Raw genomic sequence first — 25,629 nt, forward strand, 5'->3', positions numbered from 1 at the left:
GAGACCCATATACATGGGGTACCGGTACCGAGGGGGGGTCAATGCAAATAGTCCAGGTGCCCATTTGATTAGTTGTTCAGCAGTCTTATGGCTTGGGGGTAGAAAATGTTAAGGAGTCTTTTGGACCTAGACTTGGCGCTCCGGTACCGCTTGCCGTGTGGTAGCAGAGAGAACATTCTATGACTTGGGTTACTGGGCTCTTTGACAATTTTTGGGCCTTTCTCTGACACTGCCTAGTATATAGGTCCTGGATGGCAGGAAGCTTGGCCCCAGTGATGTACTAAGCTGTACGCACTACCCTCTGTAGCGCCTTACGGTCGGATGTCGAGCAGTTGCCGTACCAGGCGGTGATGCAAACAGTCAGGATTCTCTCGATGGTGCAGCTGTAGAAAGTTTTGAGGATCTGGGGACCCAAGCCAAATCTTTTCAGTCTCCTGAGGGGGACAAGGCAGTGTGATGGTGTTGATGTGAGCCATGACCAGCCTTTCAAAGCACTTCATGGCTACCGACGTGAGTGCTACGGGGCAGTAGTCATTTAGGCAGGTTACCTTCACTTTATTGGGCACAGGGACTATGGTGGTCTGCTTGAAACATGTAGGTATTACAGACTCGGCCAGGGAGAGGTTGAAAATATCAGTGAAGACACTTGCCAGTTGGTTTGCGCATGCTCTGGGTACACGTCCTGGTAATGCGTCTGGTCCCACGGCCTTGTGATTGTTGACCTGTTTAAAGGTCTTGCTCACATCGGCTACGGAGAGCATGATCACACTGGAACCTTTGAGCCTATTTGAGCTCATTCAAAGACGATTTTGTTGAGCTGAGACACTCTTCTCTGATGTGTAAATTGACAGACTATTCGATTTACTTCTTGAAAACATTGAAATAAATGCAATTAACGTGTGGGCCTAATGCAGGCTCAGGTTTGTCACTAGATCGCCCAGCACTAGACACGAACTCACGAAGCTCGGAGCCAGAGAGCACTGCCAGAGAGGAAGAGGCGAAGCGAGAGACCCATCTCGGCCAAAAATCTGTGTTCTCCAGTAGGTGACGTTGTTTTGTTTCTTTCGCTCAACAAGAGAGAAGTTTTTGTATGGAGGTCAATGAGAGTGTCAAATTTGGTCAACAAAAAATGTAATGATGTATTTGCTTGCTATGTAAGGTTTATTTGATCTAATAGAAGTTTCGTAGTGCTTAGGTTGTTACGAGTGTACTGATATAAGTAGTATATGTGACATCCCAGCAACTTTTAGAAAAAACACTTTATATTGGAGTTGTCTTGAGATGCCTGTGCATATTCATGGAAGGAGGCTAATAGCATCTCTCTCAGTTGAATACAGGCGGTTGATATCAACAACCCTCATCGAAAATTCCAAAAAGTATTAAAATAAGGACATATATCCATCAATCCAAACAAAGGACAGGCGGGAACTAGACTAGGCTCCGTACAGAGGGTGTCACGCAATTGCAGAGGGTCCGGAGGCTTGCGGTGGACCAAATCAAGTGAAGAAAGTTGTCAAGTAAGTGAGTTTACGGGCTCGGGAGAGGTGACGGTCAAGAGCCATGCGTCCTCCGAAACACGACCCTGCCAAGCCGCACTGCTTCTTGAAACACTGCCTGCTTTACCTGGAATGCCAGCCGCACCAATGTGTCGGAGGAAACACCGTACAACTGGCAACCGTGTCAACGTGCATGCGCCCGGCCCGCCACAGGAGTCGCTAGAGCGTGATGGGACAAGGACATCCCGGCCGGCCAAACCCTCTCCTAACCCGGACAACGCTGGGCCAATTGTACATTGCATCATTGGTCTCCCGGTCGTGGCTGGCTGCGACACAGCCTGGGATCGAACCCAGATCTGTAGTGATGCCTATGCACTGCAGTGCCTTAGACTGCTGCACCACTCGGGAGGCCCCCCTTTCCCTTGATCCTGACTAGAATGATGGAGGCCACTGTGTTCTTGGAGACCTTCAATGCTGTAGACATTTTTTGGTACCTTTCCCCAGATCTGTGCCTCCACACAATCTAGGAGCTCTACGGACAATTCGTTTGACCTCATGGCTTGGTTTTTGCTCTGACATGCACTGTCAGAGCAGGTGTGTGCCTTTCCAAATCATGTCCAATCAATTGAATTTACCAAAGGTGGACTCCATTGAAGTTGTTGAAACATCTCAAGGATGATCAATGGAAACAGGATGCACTTGAGCTCAATTTCGAGTCTCATAGCAAAGTGTCTGAATACTTATGTAAATAAGTATTGATTGGGGCGGCAGGTAACCTAGTGATTAGAGCGTTGGGCCAGTAACCAAAAGGTTGCTGGATCGAATCGCCGAGCTGACAAGGTAAAAATCCGTCGTTCTGCTCCTGAACAAGGCAGTTAACCCACTGTTCCAGGCCATCATTGTAAATAATAATTTGTTCTTAACTGACTTGCCTACTTAAAGAAAGGATAAATACAAAGTTATTTATTTTTTATATTTCTTATAAATGTGCAAGCATTTATAAAAACCTGTTTTTGCTTTGTCATTATGGGTTATTGTGTGTAAATTACTGAGGATATGTTTTCATTGAATCAATTTTAGAATAAGGCTGTAATGTAACAAAATGTGGGAAAAGGGAAGGGTTGTGAATACTTTCCGAATGCACTGTTTTAAGCCTTCCCCAAACCATAGCCCGCCCCTAACCCTTAACCGCTCGGAATTAATGCCTAAACTGTTAACCTTTTGTGTTGTTTCTTTTTTAACCCTTTTTTAACCACGCGGAATTAACCCTGTAACCACGCAGAATTAATGTTTAAAAAATAGACATTCATCCATGAGTCAAAGGGCAGTGGGCCGGATTCGAACCCATGCCAACTCTGGCATATGTGTGTCGGGTAAACTGCTAGACCACACAGGCACAATTGCTTGCCTTGAACATATAATAAAATGATTGATTTTAAAAAAAAAATGATTTTCCGTAAGGAAAACGACATATACCCCCTCCAAATATGTCAATTTATTATAATCCACATAAGAATTCACAAGAGACGCACTGCAGCCTGCACCTACCTTACATAAGGTTCAATGTAGGTGCGGTACTGCATTGGACACAAACACTGCTTCCAGCTGCCCCCTGGCATCGATTCCAAATATTTTTTCAGGTATTAAAATCCTCCTGCTTCAGGATTATTTTCCTCCTGCGACGAAATGGGTCAAATTAAGATTCAACATCTGTATATAGGAAATAGGGTGCCATTTCAGACACAGCCTGGACTAAAAGTAGTGAAGTCTGTGTCTGTGATTGTGTGTCTGACTGTCCACAGCAAGGAGATCTGTAATAGTGGGGGCAGCTACCTGATGTGTCCTCTCTGTAAGACCTGCAAGCCCTGGAACATGTCTGATATCTGCCCCATGGCTAAGGTATTGTATGCTGTACATTTACAGTAACAAGGGGGTGTGAGTGACTGTTTGATGTGCCTATTCAAACCGCTATGCCTAATGTGTTGCTTTTATCACAATAATGAACAATCATTATGGATAGCTTAGCCGTCCCACTATAATGAATCCAGAGATGACAGGCCCATGTTGTGTGTATGTGTTGGTAGGTGGGCTACCTGTTTGACCACCCCGGGACAGTCTTCTTCAGTGTGTTCATGTCCTTTTGGGCTGTCACCTTCCTGGAGTACTGGAAACGCAAGATGGCCACCCTGGCTCACCACTGGGACTGCATGGACTTCCAGGAGGAAGAGGTCTGGATAATAGCCAATTCATTCATTTAAATTTCTATTCTTTCATAATTCTGTGATATGTGTTACCGTACATACTATAAAAACAGAGAATCAACAAATCTAAGTTGAGCCTCATTTCACATGATTTGTCACATATTTGTAAAATAACCCAGTTCTTGAGCAAGGGCACATCTTTATCCAGTTTTACTGTAGTATAGTTCACAGATATGGAGACTGCTTTGTTAACATATGCAGTGGTGGAAAAAGTATCCAATTGTCATAGAAAATGACTCAAGTAAAAGTGAAAGTCGCCCAGTAAAATACTATACTGAACAAATATATAAACGCAACATGGAAAGTGTTGGTCCCATGTTTCATGAGCTGAATTAAAAGATCCCAGAAATGTTCCATACACTCAAAAAGCTTATTTCTTATTTCACATGCGTGCTTGTCATCCTTACCAGGGTCTTGACCTGACTGCAGTTCAGCATTGTAGCCGACTTCGTAACCGATTTGCTGATGTCGATGTTTTGGACAGAGTGCCCCATGGTGGTGGTGGGGTTATGGTATGGGCAGGCATAAGCTACGGACAACAGACACAATTGCATTTTGTCAATGGCAATTTGAATGCACATAGATACCGTGACGAGATCCTGAAGCCCATTGTTGTGCCATTCATCTGCCGCCGTCTCCTCATGTTTCAGCAAGATAATGCATGACCCCATGTCACAAGGATCTGTACACAATTCCTGAAAGCTGAAAATGTCCCAGTTCTTCCGTGGCCTACATACTCACCAGACATGTCACCTATTGAGCATGTTTGGGATACCTTGGATCGACAAAGTACGACAGCATGTTCTAGTTCGCACCAATATCCAGAAACTTCACACAGCCATTGAAGAGGACTGGGACAACATTCCACAGGCCACAATCAACAGCCTGATCAACTGCATGCAAAGGAGATGTTGCGCAGCATGAGAGAAATGGTGGTCACGCCAGTTCCTTACTGGTTTTCTGATCCACGCCCGTACTTTTTTTTTTAAAGGTATCTGTGACGAGCAGATGCATATCTGTATTCCCAGTCATGTGAAATCCATAGATTAGAGCCTAATTTATTTATTTCAATTGACGGATTTCCTTATATGAACTGCAACTCAGTTAAATCTTTGAAATTGTTGCGTGTTGCGTTTATATTTTTGTTCAGTGTACCGTATGTACTTCAGTTGTCACAACTTCTGCCAAAGTCGATGCCCCTCCTTGTTCGAGTGGTGCTCGGCAGTCGACGTCACCATTCTTCTAGCCATCACTGATCCATTTTTCATTATCCATTGGTTTTGTCTTGTTTTCACACACACCTGGTTCCAATCCCATTCATTACCTGTTGTGTATTTAACCCTCTGTTTCCCCTCATGTCCATGTCTGAGATTGTTTGTATGTTATTTTGTGTCGTGTATGTTGTAGTAGTGAGCTACGGGCATTGTTGCCCATGTTATTTTATGTACATTTTGGTTTTGGAGTTCGTTGTTTGTTTTATTAAAACAACTCCAGTGACACCAAGTTGGTTTCTCCTGTGCCTGACTTCCCTGCCACCTACACACACGGCGATGACAGAATCTCGGACCGTAGATATGAAGTCAGCAGGAGAGGGTACCCCGGACATAAGGGTGGAGGAGTGCATCCAGGAGAACGTGGAGAAGCTTCACCATCTATGCACAGCCATGGATCGCGTTGTCCAGAATATGGACCGCTGGGAGAGACAGGGAGTTTTCCCAGCGCCTCCACCAGCCCAACCGGGTTCTATCCTGAGCGCCCCTTCTCAACCTGATCCCGGTGGCATCCGTCTATCCATGCCTCAGGGGTACAACGGAAGTGCTGCCACCTGCCAGGGTTTCCTACTCAGATTAGACCTTTTCCTGGCCACGGTCCACCCAGTTCCATCTGACCGTGAGAAGAGTTTCGCCCTCGTCTCATGCCTCACCGGGAGAGCCCTGGAGTGGGCCAGCGCTGTGTGTGAAGGAGGAGATGCGGCGTTGGACCATTATGAGGAGTTCATCCACCGTTTTTGGGCAGTCTTTGACCATCCACCCGAGGGCAGAGCGGTGGGTGAGAGCCTCTACCATCTGAGGCAGGAGACGAGGATTGTCCAGGATTTTGCCCTGGAGTTCAGGACCCTGGCAGCCGGTGCGGGATGGAATCACAGGGCCCTGATCGACCATTACCGCTGCAGTCTGTGTGAGGACGTCCGTCGGGAGCTGGCCTGCAGAGACACCACCCTCACTTTTGACCAGCTGGTGGATCTGTCCATCCGGCTGGACAACCTGCTGGCTGCTCGCGGACGTCCAGATCGGGGTCTGGTGGTTCTATCCTCCCGCACTCCCTCTCCTATACCCAGGAAATGGGGAGAGGGGGTGCACAGGGAGACCGGAGGAGGTTCCCGCACCATCTGTGGCCACAGAGGTCACACTGCTGGTCGGTATCGGGTAGGTTCCTCTGGGAATTGAGGTAACAGGCAGGGTGCTCTGGCGCCACCCCAGGTGAGTAGGCACCATTCTCATCCAGAGCCCTCTGTTGCACTTATGTTTGTCTGTTACTTTTATTGATTTTTTCCCCCGCGTTCCCAGCATAAGGCGGTAGTAGATTCAGGCGCGGCTGGGAACTTCATTGATCAAGCTTTTGCTCATAGTTTAGGGATCCCCATTGTACCCGTGGATGTGCCTTTCCCCGTTCACACCTTAGATAGTTGACCATTAGGGTCAGGGTTCATCAGGGAAGCCACAGCTCCTTGAGTATGGTGACGCAGGGGGGTCACAAGGAAAAAATTAGTATTTTCCTTATGGACACTCCTGCGTATCCCGTGGTGCTGGGTCTGCCTTGGTTAATTTGTCATAACCCCACTTTTTCTTGGCCACAGAGGGCTCTCACGGGGTGGTCGCGAGAGTGCTCAGGTAGGTGTGTAGGGGTTTCTGTTGGTGCTACTACGGTGGAAAATCCAGACCAGGTCTCTACCGTGCGCATTCCCCCAGAATATGCCGATTTGGCTTTCGCCTTCTGTAAAAAGAAGGCGACTCAATTACCACCCCATCGACAGGGGGATTGTGCAATAAATCTCATGGTAGACGCTGCACTTCCCAGGAGTCACGTGTATCCCCTGTCGCAAGCGGAGACGGAGGCTATGGAGACATATGTCTCCGAATCCCTGCGTCAGGGGTACATTCGGCCTTCCATTTCACCCGTCTCCTTGAGTTTCTTTTTTGTGAAGAAGAAGGATGGAGGTCTGCGCCCGTGCATTGATTATCGAGGTCTCAATAAAATCACGGTGGGTTACAGTTACCCGCTACCTCTGATCGCCCCGGCGATTGAGTTAATGCACGGGGCTTGCTTCTTCACTAAACTGGATCTCAGGAGTGCGTACAACCTGGTGCGTATCCGAGATGGAGACGAGTGGAAGACAGCATTTAGTACCACCTCAGGGCATTATGAGTACCTCGTCATGCCGTACGGGTTGAAGAATGCTCCATCAGTCTTCCAATCTTTTGTAGACGAGATTTTCAGGGACCTGCATGGGCAGGGTGTAGTGGTGTATATCGATGACATTCTGATTTACTCCACTACATGCGCCGAGCATGTGTCCCTGGTGCGCAAAGTGCTTGGTCGCCTGTTGGAGCATGACCTGTATGTCAAGGCTGAGAAATGCCTGTTCTTTCAACAGTCCGTCTTCTTCTTAGGATATCGCCTATCCACGTCAGGAGTGGAGATGGAGAGTGACCGCATTGGCCGACTCCCACCACGGTGAAGGAGGTGCAGCGATTTTTTGAGTTTGCCAATTACTACCGGAGGTTTATCCGGGGTTTTGGTCAGGTAGCTGCTCCCATTACCTCACTGCTGAAGGGGGGTCCGGTGCGCTTGCAGTGGTCAGCTGGGGCGGATAGGGCGTTTAGGAAACTGAAGGCTCTGTTTACCTCGGTTCCTGTGTTGGCTCATCCGGATCCGTCTTTGCAATTCATAGTGGAGGTGGACGCGTCTGAGGCTGGGATAGGAGCTGTGCTCTCTCAGCATTCGGGTACGCCACCTAAGCTCCGCCCCTGTGGCTTCTTTTCTAAGAGGCTCAGCCCGGCAGAGCGAAACTATGATGTGGGGGACCGGGAGCTGTTGGCTATCGTCAAAGCTTTCAAGGCGTGGAGACATTGGCTTGAGGGGGCTAAACACCCTTTTCTCATCTGGACTGACCACCGCAATCTGGAGTACATCCGGGCAGCGAGGAGACTGAATCCTCGCCAGGCAAGGTGGGCCATGTTTTTCACCCGTTTTGTGTTTACCCTCTCTTACAGACCAGGTTCCCAGAACGTTAAGGCAGACTCACTGTCCCGGCTGTATGACACAGAGGAGCGGTCCATGGATCCCACTCCCATCATCCCAGCCTCTTGTTTGGTGGCACCGGTAGTATGGGAGCTGGACGTAGACATTGAGCAGGCGTCACGTACAGAGCCCGTTCCCCCTCAGTGTCCAGCTGGGCGTCTGTATGTTCCGTCTGCTGTCCGCGACCGATTGATCTACTGGGCTCACACGTTACCCTCCTCTGGTCATCCTGGGATTGGTCGGACGATGCGCTGTCTTAGTGGGAGGTACTGGTGGCCCACCTTAGCTAAAGACGTGAGGGTTTATGTTTCCTCCTGCTCAGTGTGCGCCCAGTGCAAGGCTCCTAGACACCTACCCAGAGGTAAGTTACAACCCTTACACGTTCCACAACGGCCGTGGTCGCACTTGTCAGTGGATTTTATAACAGATCTTCCACCTTCACAAGGTAACACCACGATCCTGGTCGTTGTGGATCGCTTTTCTAAGTCCTGTCGTCTCCTCCATTTGCCCGGTCTCCCTACGGCCCTACAAACTGCTGAGGCTCTGTTTACACACGTCTTTTGGCACTACAGGGTGCCTTAACCTCTTACATCTAGACGTTCCGCTAGCGGAACACCTGCTCCAATATCCAATGATGGGCGTGGCGCGAAATACAAACTCCTCTAAAATACAAAAACGTCCATTTTTCAAACATATGACTATTTCACAGCATTTTAAAGATAAGACTCTCCTTTATCTAACCACACTGTCCGATTTCAAAAAGGCTTTACAACGAAAGCAAAACATTAGATTATGTCAGCAGAGTACCAAGCCAGAAATAATCAGACACCCATTTTTCAAGCTAGCATATAATGTCACAAAAACCCAGAAGACAGCTAAATGCAACACTAACCTTTGATGATCTTCATCAGATGACAACCCTAGGACATTATGTTATACAATACATGCATGTTTTGTTCAATCAAGTTCATATTTATATCAAAAACCAGCTTTTTACATTAGCATGTGACGTTCAGAACTAGCATACCCCCCGCAAACTTCCGGGGAATTCGCTAACATTTTACTAAATTACTCACGATAAACGTTCACAAAAAGTATAACAATTATTTTAAGAATTATAGATACAGACCTCCTCTATGCACTCGATATGTCCGATTTTAAAATAGCTTTTTGGTGAAAGCACATTTTGCAATATTCTAAGTACATAGCCCAGGCATCACGGGCTAGCTATTTAGACACCCGGCAAGTTTAGCACTCACCAATATCAGCTTTACTATTATAAAAGTTTCATTACTTTTTGTTGTCTTCGTCAGAATGCACTCCCAGGACTGCTACTTCAATAACAAATGTTGGTTTGGTCCAAAATAATCCATCGTTATATCCGAATAGCGGCGTTTTGTTCGTGCGTCCCAGACACTATCTGAAATGGTAAATCAGGGTCGCGCGCATGGCGCAATTCGTGACAAAAAAAATCGAAATATTCCATTACCGTACTTCGAAGCATGTCAACCGCTGTTTAAAATCCATTTTTATGCCATTTTTCTCGTAAAAAAGCGATAATATTCCGACCGGGAATCTCCTTTTAGCTAAACTGAGGAAAGTAAACAAAGCTTTCGGTCGACGCGGGCACGAGCCTGAGTCTCACAGTACTGTAACCAGCCACTACCCAAACGCGCTACTTTATCTCAGCCAGAGCCTGCAAAGCCACGATTCAGCTTTTTACCGCCTTCTGAGACCCTATGGCAGCCGTAGGAAGTGTCACGGGACAGCTAAGATCCTCACTCTTCAATAAACAGAGACAAGAAGAACGACACCTTGTCAGACAGGCCACTTCCTGCCTGAAACCTTGTCAGGTTTTTGCCTGCCAAATGAGTTCTGTTATACTCACAGACACCATTCAAACAGTTTTAGAAACTTTGGAGTGTTTTCTATCCATATGTAATAAGTATATGCATATTCTAGTTACTGGGTAGGAGTGGTAACCAGATTAAATCGGGTATGTTTTTTATCCAGCCGTGAAAATACTGCCCCCTAGCCATAACAGGTTAAGTAGTGTCTGTATAGTGTCTGATCGGGGTCCCCAGTTCACGTCAAGGGTCTGGAAGGCGTTCATGGAACCTCTGGGGGTCTCGGTCAGCCTTACCTCGGGTTTTCACCCTGAGAGTAACGGGCAGGTGGAGAGAGTGAACCAGGATGTGGGTAGGTTTCTGAGGTCTTATTGCCAGGACTGGCCGGGGGTGTGGGCGGCGTTCGTGCCTTGGGCAGCGATGGCTCAGAACTCGCTCCGCCACTCCTCCACTAACCTCTCTCCCTTTCAGTGCGTGTTGGGCTATCAGCCGGTTCTGGCCCCTTGGCATCAGAGTCAGACCGAGGCTCCTGTGGTGGACCACTGGTTCCGGCGAGCGGAGGAGACCTGGGGCGCCGCTCACGTCCACCTTCAGCGCGCCGTACGACGCCAGAAAGTTGGCGCAGACCGTCACCGCAGTGAGGCCCCGGTGTTTGCACTGGAGGACAGGGTCTGGCTCTCGACTAGAAACCTGCCCTTCCGCCTGCCCTGCCGGAAGCTGAGTCCGCGGTTTGTGGGGCCATTTAAAGTCCTGAGGAGAGTGAACGAGGTATGTTATAGGTTAAAGCCTCCCCCCCAATTACCGCATTAACCCCTCGTTCCATGTCTCTCTCCTCAGCCCGGTGGTGGCTGGTCCGCTCCAGGAGGCTGAGGTGCGGGAGGTTCCTCCGCCCCCTCTGGACATTGAGGGGGCCCCGGCGTACTCCGTTCGATCCATCCTGGATTCGAGATGTCGGGCGAGGGGTCTTCAGTACCTCGTGGACTGGGAGGGGTATGGTCCGGAGGAGAGATGCTGGGTTCTGGTGGAGGATGTGTTAGATCCTTCCCTGCTGCGAGAGTTCCATCGTCTCCATCCGGATAGCCCTGCACCTCGTCCTCCGGGTCGTCCCCGAGGCCGGTGTCGACTCGCTGCTGGAGCCGCGCGTCGGGGGGGGGGTACTGTCACGACTTCTGCCGAAGTCGATGCCCCTCCTTGTTCAAGTGGTGCTCGGCGGTCGACATCACCGGTCTTCTAGCCATCACTGATCCATTTTTCATTATCCATTGGTTTTGTCTTGTCTTCACACACACCTGGTTCCAATCCCATTCATTACCGGTTGTGTATTTAACCCTCTGTTTCCCCCCCATGTCCTTGTCCGAGATTGTTTGTATGTTATTTTGTGTCGTGTATTTTGTAGTAGTGTAGTACATTTTGGTTTTGGAGTTCGTTGTTTGTTTATTATTTAATTAAAATAACTCCAGTGATACCAAGTTGGTTTCTCCTGCGCCTCACTTCCCTGCCACCTAAACACACGGCGATGACATCAGTCAAAGTCTAAAAGTATTTGTTTTTAAATTTACTTAAGTATCAAAAGTAAATGTAATTGCTAAAATATACTTAGGAACCAAAAGTATAAATCATTTCACATTACTTATATAAACGGCATGATTTTCTTTTTTTTTTCTTTTTTTACGGAGAGCCAGGGGCACACTCCGACATGATTTACAAATGAAACATTTGAGTTTAGTGAGTCCACCAGATCAGAGATAGTAGGGATGACCAGGGATGTTGTCTTGACAAGTGCGTGAATTGGACCATTTACCAGTCCTGCTAAGCATTCTAAATGTAACGAGTACTTTTGTGTGTCAGGGAAAATGTATGGAGTAAAAAGTACATTATTTTCTTTTGGAATGTAGTGGAGTAAAAGTCAAAGTTGGCAAAAATATAAATGGTAAAGTATAGACACCTCAAAAAACTACTTAAGTACTTTAAAGTATTTTTACTTAAGTACTTTACACCACTGAACATATGTCCCCCATTGGTGCGTGTGTGTGTATCTAGGAGCGTCCGCGGCCTGAGTTTGCAGCCATGGCTCCTTCTATAGAGTACAACCCAGTAACGGGAGTGAAAGAGCCCTACTTCCCAGAGAAGGCACGGCTGTCCCGCATGCTCACTGGCTCTATGGTCATCATCATCATGGTAAGACACTGAGTTTTACTCTCTTCGTGTCCTTTGTTCTATGTTTTTTTTTCGTGGCGGAGTACGTCAGGGGTAGCCAGGTCCCAGATCTGTCACTGACATGACAATTATTATTATTTCAACTTAGAGCTTTTCAAAGAATCTCAAAGCGCTTCAATGACTAAACGCGTTGTCAAAACGTCATACCCTACTGATGAGGAAAAGGCCAGGAAAGGATGCCATTTTAGTGTACTGCATTTGAGACACAAGTGTGTAAATAAGGTGTAGTTGGACTAATAATTGTCCCATTCTTCTCACTCCTCTTTGTTCTTTCTACCCCTGTCCCCAGCTGTGTGTGGTTATGATTTTCCTGGTGTCAGTGATTATGTACCGTGGGATAGTGAGTGTGATGATGTACCGCACAGGCAGTTTTGTGCTGCGCACTCAGGTACAGTACAATACACTCTGCTCTGATAAATAAAGCTGCTGACACTGGATCAGAATACCCTTCAAAACACCTGATAATGGCTGACATCCTGCATGTAGCTAATGCTAGCAGATGCTGTACATTAGCTTGGATTGATACATTATCTTGGATACATTAGCTTAGGTTTTCTCTGTGTGTGTGTGTGTGTGTGTGTTTGTTCCCTCAGGCAGGGAACATTGCTAATATCTCCAGCAGTATGGTGAATCTGGCCCTGATTCTGCTGATGGGGCAGGTCTATACTGCGTTGGCACTGCAGCTCACTAAATGGGGTAAGAACACGACCCTCAGACACCTCTGCCTCAGCCAATACACTTCCACCTAATACATCTACCCACAGGGAAATCCACTTCCTTGGACTTAGATTAAGCGTCTACATCAATCACAGTGGCCTAAAAGAAAAAACATTGTCTATCAGATAAGTGTGAAGACCATTTAAGCACCAAGTAGTATATTGAAAGTGGTGGTGTCATTACAGTACAGCATATGCATTTGGATACCTGTAAAGTACATTTAATGCATAATATTACCCTCAAAGATTTCTCTTACTTTCATGGATTCATATTTGTTTAAAGAGTTTTTTATTGTTTGATTTGATTGTTTTGGGATGTTTGGACAGAGATGCACAGAACACAGACCCAGTACGAAGATGCATTTACCTTCAAGGTGTTTGTATTCCAGTTTGTCAACTTCTACTCCTCTCCCTTCTATGTGGCATTCTTCAAGGGAAGGTGAGAATGGAAGGTAGTGTTTATTGTTAGATGATGCAACAGGTATCTATCTGGCTGGTTTGAAAACCCTATTCTATTGGCAGGTTTGTGGGTTATCCTGGACACTATGGTACCTTGCTTGGCATGAGAAATGAAGATGTAAGTTTTCAGAAATTACAACCCATTTTGCATACAAAGAGCCATGTTCTCATACAGACATTTTCATTTTAACAGATGTAAGTGTGTACCAGTATATTGATGTTATGCATTTCTCTCGGGGTGTGTGTGTGTGTGTGTGTGTGTGTGTGTGTGTGTGTGTGTGTGTGTGTGTGTGTGTGTGTGTGTGTGTGTGTGTGTGTGTGTGTGTGTGTGTGTGTGTGTGTGTGTGTGTGTGTGTTTCAGTGTGGTCCAGGGGGTTGTCTCATTGAACTGGCTGAGCAGCTCTTCATCATCATGGTGGGGAAACAGCTCATCAGCAATGTTCAGGAGTTTGTCATCCCGTATGTTTCCTTCCTGATTATCCTACTTCTTACTCTGGGGTGAATCCTAACTTCCACTTAAAGATGAACTATGCAGAAATCACTTAGGAATTCTATTAATTTCAGTTTATGTGACAAAACAAGCAAGTGTAGAGCTTCCAATGCTGTCAAAGGTACGCCAAAAAAAATGTGATTTAAAAAAATATATTTTTATTTTTATTTTGTATTTTTTTTCTTCACATTTTCAAACAGTACATTCATGTTTTCCAATGGGGCTATAAATTTGGGTGAGGTTTTTTTCTCGCCTGAGTAGCCTTGTTTCACTGCCAAAAATAAAATTAAACCATCTAGTGTTCACGAAATAACAACACAATGTCAAATACAGGTAGCCTAGTCAAATAATTAACATCCAATCACATTAACTGTTACTCTCTCGCAGGAAACGAAACATGACAATTTGAAAAATAAGCCATGGGAGTGTTTTGAGCGAGAATAAAGACGACTCTCGAGTAGTAAGACATTTATAAAAGCAACAGATACCATTAATAAGAAGGGTCTAGAAGCATATTAGATGGTGAGCTACCGAGTGGCTAGGACAGGCAAGCCCCATACTATTGTGGAGTACTTAATTCTTCCTGCTGCCGCAGATATGGCTGGGACAATGCTGGGGGAAAAGGCCCCAAAAAACTCAGACAATGCCTTCATCAAACAACACTGTTTCACGACGCATCAGTGACATGGCAGGAGATGTTTAGAAACAATTACTGCTTTGCATACAAGCCAGTGAATTATATGTGTTACAGCTGGATTAGTCAGCATGCGTGGCAGGCCTGGCACAGCTCCTGGTATATGCCCGTTACGATTATGGGGGGTCAACTAAGGAAGACATCCTCTTCTGCAAACCACTGGAAACCAGGACAACATGAGAGGATATTTTTAAAGTACTGGACAGCTTTGTGAAATGGACTTTGGTGGTCAAGATGTGTTGGTATCTGTACTCATGGTGCAAAAGCCATGACTGGGAGACATAGTGGAGTGGTAACGTGCGTGCCAGCAGTTGCTCCCGACGCCACTTGGGTACACTGCAGCATCTACCGAGAGGCTCTTGCTGCCAAGGGAATGCCTGATCGCTTGAAAGATGTTTTGGACACTTCAGTGAAAATGGTTAACTTTGTTAAAGCAAGGCTCCTGAACTCTCGTGTATTTTCTGCGTTATGCAATGATATGGGCAGCGACCACATAACGCTTTTACATTATACAGAAGTGCGCTGGTTATCAAGGGGCAATGTTTTTTTTAATTGAGAGACAAGCTTAAAGTTTTCTTTACTGACCATAATTTTCACTTGTCTGACCGCTTGCATGATGACGAGTTTCTCACACGACCTGCCTATATGGGCGATTTTTTTATATATTTTTTCTCGCCTGAATGATCTGAATCTAGGATTACAGGGACTCTCCGCAACTATATTCAATGTGCGGGACAAAATTGAGGCTATGACTAGGAAGTTGGAGCCCTTTTCTGTCTGCATTAACAAGGAAAACACACAGGTCTTTCCATCATTGTATGATTTTTTGTGTGCAAATGAACTCAAGCTCACAGACAATGTAAAATGTGATATAGCGAAGCACCTGAGTGAGCTGGGTTCGCAATTGCGCAGGTACTTTCCCGAAACAGGCGACACAAACAACTGGATTCCTTATCCCTTTCATGCCCTGCGTCCAGTCCACTTACCGATATCTGAATAAGATCGTCTTATCGAAATTGCAATAAGCGGTTCTGTGAAAATGTAATTTAATCAGAAGCCACTGCCAGATTTCTGGATAGGGCTGCGCTCAGAGTTTCATCATTGATCTGTACACAGAACAGATCAAGCGCTTCTTAGACTTGTGTTCAATGCGAATGACAGATCTATAACACACATTTCTATGTTAATTTGATCACGCCGCCCTAAAAGTTACGTACTGCAGCTTTATGTCAAATTTTCCCTTAGTCTACTATTGACATCAATCCATGACTCAGTGAACATTTGGAAGTTATGATTATGTCATCCTTTGTATCACTTTTTGGCCATGAAAGTACTATTTATTTGGTAGCACGAAAGTACTATTTATTTGCTTTGCTTTAGCCAACCCTTCTGTTGTCCATTCACACACCTTTACTTTTTCCATATTAGGTTGTGTTACAGCCTGAATTTAAAATGGATTACATTTAGATTTTTTTGTCACTGACCTAAGCACAATATCCTATAATGTCAAAATGGAATTATGTTGTTAGACATTTTTACATATTAATTCAAAATGGAAATCTGAACTGTCTTGAGTCAATAAGTGTTCAACGCCTTTGTTATGGCAAGCCTAAATAAGTTCAGGAGTAAATATTTGCTTAACAATTCACATAATAAGTTGCATGGACTTACTCTGTGTGCTTACTCTGTGTGCTTACTTTGTGTGTTTAACATGATTTTTGAATTCCTTCTGTTAGGTTCTGAACAAATAGAGTAAAAACTCAAACGGATAACAAGAAAAAGCTCAAACCAAGTTTATTCAACCCACTAGGTGCTTTAGTTGCAGACCCACATACAAGTCACACAAGCATACTGTATATTTATACTTTCTGACTAGGCGGAGTCACCTTATATGACTAGGATAAAAATCTGTCTGTTGCTAGGCAAGAACACTCAGTCTGTTCCTCTCATTGGTATTGTCATGGGCGTGTAAGTGTGTGTGTGTGTGTGTGTGGACTGTAGATAAAGGGTTGTTATAGCGGGCCTCTCTGGCCCCCCTCCCAGAGGTTTCTTCTCTCTTCAACTGTTGACCTTATCTCGAGTTGAGTTCCACATCCCTCCTGGTACTAATTTTCCCGAAACCGGCCTGCCTTATCAGGAACTGACTAGATTGTTGCTCTTTACCTCCTTCCTTAGGAATTTAATATTCAACATTAAGATGTTTTGGAATATTGCCTCTTGTCTCGCCCAGTAACTTTCCATACACAAAGTTCCTATTCACCCTTGTAACGTAATCAATAAGTTATAATATGGTGACAGGAATAAGTATATTTCAAGTTAGAATCCAACACTACATAATCTCTGTACCCCAGACATACAATTATCTGTAAGGTCCATCAGTTGAGCAGTGATTTTCAAGCACAGATTCAGCCACAAAGACCAGGGAGATTTTCCAATGCCTCGCAAAGAAGGGCACCTATTGGCAGATAGGTTTTTTTTTTTTTAAATATCCCTTTGAGCATGGTGAAGTTATTAATTTCCCTTTGGGTGTATTGATACACCATCCAGTCACTACAAATATGCAGGCGTCCTTCCTAACTCAGTTGCCGGAGAGGAAGCAAACTGCTCAGGGATTTCACCATGAGGCCAATGTTGACTTTAAAACAATTACAGAGTTTAATGGCTGTGATAGGATAAAACTGAGGATGGATCAACAACATTGCAGTTACTCCACAATAACCTAATTGACAGAGTGAAAAGAAGGAAGCCTGTACAGATTAAAAAATATTCCAAAACATGCATCCTGTTTGCAACAAGGCACTAAAGTAAGTTCTGCAAAAAATGTGGCAAAGACATTTAACTTTTTGTCCTAAATACAAAGTGTTATATTTGGGGCAAACCCAATACAAGACATTACTGAGTACCACTCTCCATATTTGTAAGCATAATGTTGGCTGCATCATGTTATAGGTATGCTTGTAATCATTAAGGACTGGGAAGTTTTTCAGGATGAAAAAGAAACGGAATGGAGCTAAGCACAGGCAAAATCCTAGAGGAAAACCTGGTTCAGTTTGCTTTCCACCAGACACTGGGAGATGAATTCACCATTTAGCAAGACAGTAACCTAAAACACAAAGCCAAATCTACGCTGGTGTTGCTTACCAAGAAGACAGTAAATGTTCCTGAGTGGCCGAGTTACAGCTTGAAAATCTCTAGCAAGACCTGAAAATGGTCTTGTGGCAATGATGAATATATATGTATATATAATTTATTTGAACCCCTTTTTCTCTCCATCGCTACAGTTCCCCAACGGGCTCTGGAGGCGAAGGTCGAGTCATGCGTCCTTCGAAACATGACACGGCAAACCGCGCTTCTTAACACCCGCCCGCTTAACCCGGAAGCCAGCCGCACCAATGTGTCGGAGGAAACACAGTTCACCTGATGACTGAGGTCAGCCTGTAGGCGCCCGGCCTACAACAAGGAGCGTGATGAGCCAAGTAAAGCCCTCCCGGCCAAACCCTCCCCTAACCCGGATGACGCTGGGCCAATTGTGCGATCACGGCCGGTTGTGATACAGCCCGGGTTCAAACCCGGATCTGTAGTGACACCTCTAGCACTGCGATGCCCTAACCTGGTATTTTTTAAGCATAATGTTGGCTGCATTATGTTTATAGGTATGCTTGTAATCATTAAGGACTGGGCTACTCGGGAGGCCCTAGCAATGGTCAACTTTGACAGAGCTTGGAGAATTTCTTTAAAGAAAAATGGGCAAATGTTTCACAATCCAGGTGTGGAAAGCTCTTAGAGACTTACCCAGAAAGACTCACAGCTGTAATCGCTGCCAAAGGGGATTCTAACATGTATTGACTCAGGGGGTTGAAAACTTATTGTATCTAATCAAGATACAGTATATTAGTGTATTTTTTAATATATTTTTTATGCAAATGTGGTACAAAAAATCTTCCACTTTGACATAAGAGTATTTTGTGTAGATCTTTGACAAATAAATTACAATTAAATACATTTTAATCCCACTTTGTAACATAACAAAATGTGGAAAATCTCAAGGGGTGTGAATACTTTCTGAAGGCACTGTAGCATGACAATGAAGAGTTGGCTTGAACATAAAGAGATTTGTCTAGTAGTGTTTGCCTCAAATTTTTCCGGACGACTGTGTGATCACACTCTCCACAGCCGATGTGAGTAAGACCTTTAAACAGGTCAACATTCACAAGGCCGCAGGGCCAGATGGATTACCAGGACGTGTACTCCGGGCATGCGCTGACCAACTGGCAAGTGTCTTCACTGACATTTTCATCCTCTCCCTGTCTGAGCATGTAATACCAACATGTTTCAAGCAGACTACCATAGTCCCTGTGCCCAAGAACACTAAGGTAACCTGCCTAAATGACTCCCGACCTGTAGCACTCACGTCTGTAGCCATGAAGTGCTTTGAAAGGCTGGTCATGGCTCACATCAACACCATTATCCCAGAAACCCTAGACCCACTCCAATCCGCATACCGCCCCAACAGATCCATAGATGATGCAATCTCTATTGCACTCCACACTGCCCTTTCACACCTGGACAAAAGGAAAACTTATGTGAGAATGCTTTTCATTGACTACAGATCAGCGTTCAACACCATAGTGCCCTCAAAGCTCATCACTATGCTAAGGACCCTGGGTCTAAACACCTCCCTCTGCAACTGGATCCTGGAATTCCTGACGGGCCGCCCCCAGGTGGTAAGAGTAGGCAACAACACATCTGCCATGCTGATCCTCAACACGGAGGCCCCTCAGGGGTGCGTGCTCAGTCCACTCCTGTAATCCCTGTTCACTCATGACTGCATGGCCAGGCACGACTCCAACACCATCATTAAGTTTGCCGATGACAACAGTGATCTGTTTGATCACTGACAACAACGAGACAGCCTATAGGGAGGAGGTCAGAGACCTGACCGTGGGGTGAAAGGACAACAACCTCTCCCTCAACATGATCAAGACAACGGGGCTGTAGTGGAGCAGGCTGAGAGCTTCAAGTTCCTTGGCGTCAACATCATCAACAATCTAACATGGTCCAAGCACACCAAGACAGTCATGAAGAGGGCACGATAAAACCTATTCCCCCTCAAGAGACTGAAAAGATTTGGCATGGGTCCTCAGATCTTCAAAAGGTTCTACAGCTGTACCATCGATAGCATCCTGACGGGCTGCATCACTGCCTGGTATGGCAACTGCTCGGCCTCCGACCGCAAGGCAGAGGGTAGTGCGTACAGCCCAGTATATCACTGCGGCCAAGCTTCCTGCCATCCAGGACCTCTATACCAGGCGGTGTCAGAGGAAGGTCCTAAAAATTGTCAAAGGATCCAGCCACCGTAGTCATAGACTGTTCTCTCTGCTACCGTACGGCAAGCGGTACCGGAGCACCAAGTCTAGGCTTCTAAATAGCTTCTACCCTCAAGCCATAAGACTCTTGAACATCTAATCAAATGGCTACCCAGACTATTTGCATTGCCCCCCCCCCCCCCCCCCTTTACGCTGCTGCTACTCTCTGTTATTATCTACTATCTACACTTTAATAACTCTACCTACATGTACATATTAACTCAATTACCTCGACTAACCGGTGCCTTGACTCTGTACCGGTACCCTCTGTATTTAGCCTCGCTATTGTTATTTTACTGCTGCTCTTTAATTATTTGTTACTTTTATTTCTTTCTTTTTTTAGGTATTTTTCTTAAAATGGCATTGTTGGTTAAGGGCTTGTAGGTAAGCATTTCACTGTAAGGTGAAATGTTATATTCGCCGCATGTTGTAATTGGAGCATGTGACAAATAAAATTTGATTCGATTTTTTTAATTTGATTTGCATGGTTTCTGTATAATGATATGAACTCTGTGTGGGTGGTACAGTGTGGCTTTAGTATACTATACTGCAGTATTGGCCCAGCCAGCAAAGGAGCCATGGTGGTGGTGCTGAGAAATGCTCTCTCTATTTGAATTGTTTTTACACCTTGCTCATTCTCTCCTCTCTTCTCCTCCCTCTCCTCCTTTCCTCCTCTCCTTAGTAAGGTGAAGGCATGGCAACAGAAGAGGGCGCTGAATAAGGTGCGGGGAACGCAGAAATCCCAGGAGCCTCGGCGGTGGGAGGAGGACTATCAGCTGGTGGAGTGCGAGGGCCTGTTTGAGGAGTACCTCGAGATCGGTAAGACAACAACCACACTCTAGCAGTGGGAGTCATTTTCTGACCAGAATATATTCCTTATGAATTCAGTGGATTTTTATTGCATACAAGCAAATACAATATTTGAAGGCTAAAACTGAAAATAATCACAAAGTGTAAATCCATCAAGTTAGTAGAACTCAAAACTCAGGGATTTAATAAACATTTGTGAATCTTGCTGTATCAATAGTGCATTACTTTTTTTGTTCTTTCAAGTGGATATTGTTGGTGTATTGTCAATGCATTACTTTCTTATATTATCATAAGAATAAAGAAAAATCCCTCCCGTCAACTCCCCCCACCCTTATCCCTCGACTTCCTCAGTAGAGTTTCTAACTTGACCTTCTCCATCCGTCCACAGTGCTCCAGTTTGGCTTCATCACAATATTTGTGGCTGCGTTCCCCCTGGCACCGCTCTTCGCCCTACTCAACAACTGGGCCGAGGTGCGCCTGGACGCCCACAAGTTTGTGTGTGAGTACCGGCGGCCTGTGGCCGAGCGTGCACAGAACATCGGTGTGTGGTTTAACATCCTGGAGGCCCTGTCACACCTGTCCGTCATCGTCAACGTGAGTCGCACAGTGATGCCCTCATCATTACCCATGTGCTGTATTTTTTCTAAACCCACCTGGTCTGAAAACATCTGATAAACGTTGATTTGGTAATGTCACTTTAAGCAGTATATTAAAATGATTCTAATATTATTATGTCGAGTTTTTATCATTTGTGTTCATTTTAATTTACTGTACCATAAAATAATTTTGTATGTCAATCTACCCCTTTCAGGCTTTCTTGATCGCCTTCACGTCGGATTTCTTACCACGACTGCTCTACCAGTACAAGTTTGACAACGATCTGAATGGATATGTTAATTTCACTCTGGCCTATGCTCCTCCCAGCTACACCAGCCATCCCATGTGCAGGTAATTGTGATCCTAAATACACACTGGAACATAATATAGTAGATATAGTATAGCTGTTGTACACACTTAAAGGCATAGTTCAGTGAGATGACATGTTTAGATATGTGATTCCATAGCTTGGCAGCAGTCTATGGAAAAGGAGTGACTGCAATCCACATTTTGGTGGTGTTAAAGGGATAGAGTGAGATTTTTGCAATTAAGCCCTTTATCTACATCAGGGATGGGCAACTTTGATGGGGTGGGGGCCACAAAAAATCTGAACTCATCATGAGGGGCCACAGTGGCTCGCGGGTCTGCGTACCCAAATACATCCCCACCTTGCGAGTGTGATTGTGGAGGCCAGGTCATCTGTTGCAGCACTCTCCTTCTTGGTCAAATATCCCAGCCTGGAGGTGTGTTTTGGGTCATTGTCCTGTTGAAAAACAAATTATAGTCCCACTAAGTGCAAACCAGATGGGATGGTGTATCGCTGCAGAATGCTGTGGTTGCCATTCTGGTTAAGTGTGCCTTGATATCTAAATAAATCACAAGAGAGTGTCAACGGCAAAGCACCTCTACACCATCACACCTCCTCCTCCATGCTTCAAGGTGGGAACCACACATGCGGAGATCATCCGTTCACCTACTCTGCGTCTCACAAAGACACGGCAGATGGAACCAAAAATCTCCCGTTTTGACTCATCAGACCAAAGGACAGATTTCCACCGGTCTAAATTACATTGCTCATGTTTCTTTGCCCAAGCAAGTCTCTTCTTATTATTGGTGTCCTTTAGTAGTGGTTTCTTTGCAGCAATTTGACCATGAAGGCCTTATTCATGCAGTCTCCTCTGAACAGTTGATGTTGAGATATATTTGTTACTTGAACTCTGTGAAGCATTTATTTGGGCTGCAATCTGAGGTGCCGTTAATTGCCGATTTCTGAGGCTGGTAAATCGAATAAACTTATCCTCTGCAGCAGAGGTGACTCTGGGTCTTTCTATCCTGTGGCGAGCCTCATGAGAGCTTGTTTCATCATAGCACATGTTTTTGCGACTGCACTTGAAGAAACTTTCAAAGTTCTTGAAATGTTCTGCAATGACTGACCTTCATGTCTTAAAGTAATGATGGACTGTCATTTCGCTCTGCTTATTTGAGCTGTTCTTGCCATAATATTGACCAACCCTACCTTGTCACAACACAACTGATTGGCTCAAACGCATTAAGAAGGAAAGAAATTCCACAAATGAACTTTTAACAAGGCACACCTGTTAATTTAAATGCATTCCAGGTGACTACCTAAAAGGCCAGCATCCCAGAGTTGCCTCTTCACTATTGACGTTGAGACTGGTGTTTTGCGGGTACCATTTAATGAAGCTGCCAGTTGAGGACTTGTGAGGCGTCTGTTTCTCAAACTAGACACTCTAATGTACTTGTCCTCTTGCTCAGTTGTGCACCGGGGCCTCTCACTCCTCTTTCTATTCTGGTTAGAGCCAGTTTGCGCTGTTCTGTGAAGGGAGTAGTACACATCGTTGTACAAGGTCTTCAGGTTCTTGGCAATTTCTTGCATGTAATAGCCTTCATTTCTCAGAACAAGAATAGACTGACAAGTTTCAGAAGAAAGGCATTTGTTTCTGTCCATTTTCAGCCTGTAATCGAACCCACAAATGCTGATGCTCCAGATACTCAACTAGTCTAAAGAAGGCCAGTATTATTGCTTCTTTAATCAGAACCACAGTTTTCAGCTGTGCTAACATAATTGCAAAAGGGGTTTCTAATGATCAATTAGTCTTTTAACATTATACGCTTCAATTAGCTAACACACACACATATACATATATATATATATATGTATATGTATATGTGTGTGTGTTATACATATATATGTGTGTGTGTGTGTGTGTGTATATATATGTGTATATATGTTAAAATTTTTGTGCATATATATATATATATATATATATATATATATATATATATATATATATATATGTATGTATGTGTGTGTGTGTATATGTGTGTGTATATGTGTTAACATTTTTGTGCATATATATATATATATATATATATATATATATGTATGTGTGTGTGTATATGTGTGTGTATATGTGTGTGTATATGTGTGTGTGTATATATATATATGTATATGTGTATATATATATATATATGTATGTGTATATATATATATATATGTGTATATATATATATATGTGTATATATATATATATATATATAATGAACAAAAATATAAACGCAACATGTACAGTGTTGGTCCCATGTTTCATGAGCTGAAATAAAAGATCCCAGAAATGTTCCATACATACAATAATATTTTATTCCTCTCAAATTTTGTGCACAGATTTGTTTACATCACTGTTAGTGAGCATTTCTCATTTGCCAAGATAATCCATCCACCTGACAGGTGTGGCCTGATCAAGACGTTGATTCAACACAGGTGCATCCCACCAGCCTCTCAACCGCAGACCACATATAACCATGCCAGTCCAGAACCTCCACATCCCATTTCTTCATCTGTGGGATCGTCTGAGATCAGCCACACAGACAGCTGATAAAACTTTGGGTTTGCACAACTGAAGAATGTCTGCACAAACTGTCAAAAAACGTTTCAGGAAAGTTCATCTGCATGCTCGTTGTCCTCACCACCACTTGACCTGACTGCTATTTGGCGTCGTAACCAACTTCTGTGGGCAAATGCTCACATTTGACTGCCACTGACATGCTGGAGAAGTGTACTCTTCACAAATGAATCCCGTTTTCAACTATACCGGGCAGATGGCAGACGTATGGCGTCGTGTGGGTGAGCAGTTTGCTGATGTCGACGTTGTGAACAGAGTGAGGTTATAGTTTGGGCAGGCATAAGCTATGGACAACAAACACAATTGCATTTTATCAATGGCAATTGGAATGCACGGAGATACCGTGACGAGATCCTAAGGCCCATTGTCATGCCATTCATCCACTGTTATCACTTCATGTTTCAGCATGTTAATGCACTGCCCCATATCGCGAGGATCTGTACACAATTCCTGGAAGCTGATAATGTCCCAGTTCTTCCTTGGCCTGCATACTCACCAGACATGTCACCCATTGTGCACGTTTGGGATGCTCTGGATCGACGTGTACAACAGCCATTGAAGAGGAGTGGGACAACATTCCACAGGCCACAATCAACAGCCTGATCAACTCTATGCGGAGGAGATGTGTTGCACTGCATAAGGCAAATGGTGGACACTCCAGATACTGACTGGTTTTCTGATCCACGCTCCTACCTTTTTTTTTAAAGGTATCTGTAATCAACAGGTGCATATCTGTTATCCCAGTCATGTGAAGTCCATAGATTAGGGCCTAATGAATTTATTTCAATTGACTGATTTCCTTAAATGAGCTGTAACTCAGTAAAATGTTTGAAATTGTTGCGTGATGCGTTTATATTTTTGTTCAGTGAGTATACCAAGAATTAGGAACACCTTCCTAATTATGAGTTGCACCCCCCCATTTTGCCCTCAGAACAGCCTCATTTTGCCGGGAAATGGACTCTACAAGGTGTTGAAAGCGTTCCACAGGGATTATGGCCTATGTTGACTCCAATGCTTCCCACAGTTGTCAAGTTAGCTGGATGTCTATTGGGTGGTGGACCATTCTTCAAACACGCGGGAAACTTTTGAACGTAAAAACTCCACCAGCGTTGCAGTTCTTGACACAAACTGGTGCACCTGGCACCTACTACCATACCCCATTCAAAGGCACTTAAATATTTAGTCTTGCCCATTCAGCCTCTGAATGGCACACATACACAATCCATATCTCAATTGTCTCAAGGCTTAAAAATCCTTCTTTAACCTGTCTTCTCCTCTTCATCTACACTGATTGAAGTGTATTTAACAAGTACATCAAAAGCTTTCACCTGGATTCACCTGGTCAGTCTGTGTCAGGTGTTCTTCGTGTTTTGTATACTCATTGTATATAAAATATACACTGCTCAAAAAAATAAAGGGAACACTAAAATAACACATCCTAGATCTGAAT

At 44.6% G+C, this 25,629-nt stretch overlaps 1 protein-coding gene across 1 annotated transcript in view; it reads left to right on the forward strand.

Moving 5' to 3' along the window:
- Positions 1 to 25,629, forward strand: part of LOC106572008 (anoctamin-7) — a 44,239-nt gene that overhangs the window by 10,953 nt on the left and 7,657 nt on the right. The window contains exons 8-18 of the mRNA XM_082961500.1: positions 3,299 to 3,395; positions 3,581 to 3,724; positions 11,947 to 12,084; positions 12,413 to 12,511; positions 12,717 to 12,819; positions 13,167 to 13,278; positions 13,362 to 13,416; positions 13,660 to 13,757; positions 20,531 to 20,667; positions 21,047 to 21,252; positions 21,470 to 21,606. Coding sequence (XP_082817626.1) covers positions 3,299 to 3,395; positions 3,581 to 3,724; positions 11,947 to 12,084; positions 12,413 to 12,511; positions 12,717 to 12,819; positions 13,167 to 13,278; positions 13,362 to 13,416; positions 13,660 to 13,757; positions 20,531 to 20,667; positions 21,047 to 21,252; positions 21,470 to 21,606 — 1,326 coding nt within the window. The remainder of the gene's footprint in view (positions 1 to 3,298; positions 3,396 to 3,580; positions 3,725 to 11,946; positions 12,085 to 12,412; positions 12,512 to 12,716; positions 12,820 to 13,166; positions 13,279 to 13,361; positions 13,417 to 13,659; positions 13,758 to 20,530; positions 20,668 to 21,046; positions 21,253 to 21,469; positions 21,607 to 25,629) is intronic.

This window comes from Salmo salar, chromosome 15 (assembly GCF_965601325.2).
Source record: "Salmo salar chromosome 15, fSalSal1, whole genome shotgun sequence".
In the NCBI taxonomy this organism is placed as follows: domain Eukaryota; kingdom Metazoa; phylum Chordata; class Actinopteri; order Salmoniformes; family Salmonidae; genus Salmo; species Salmo salar.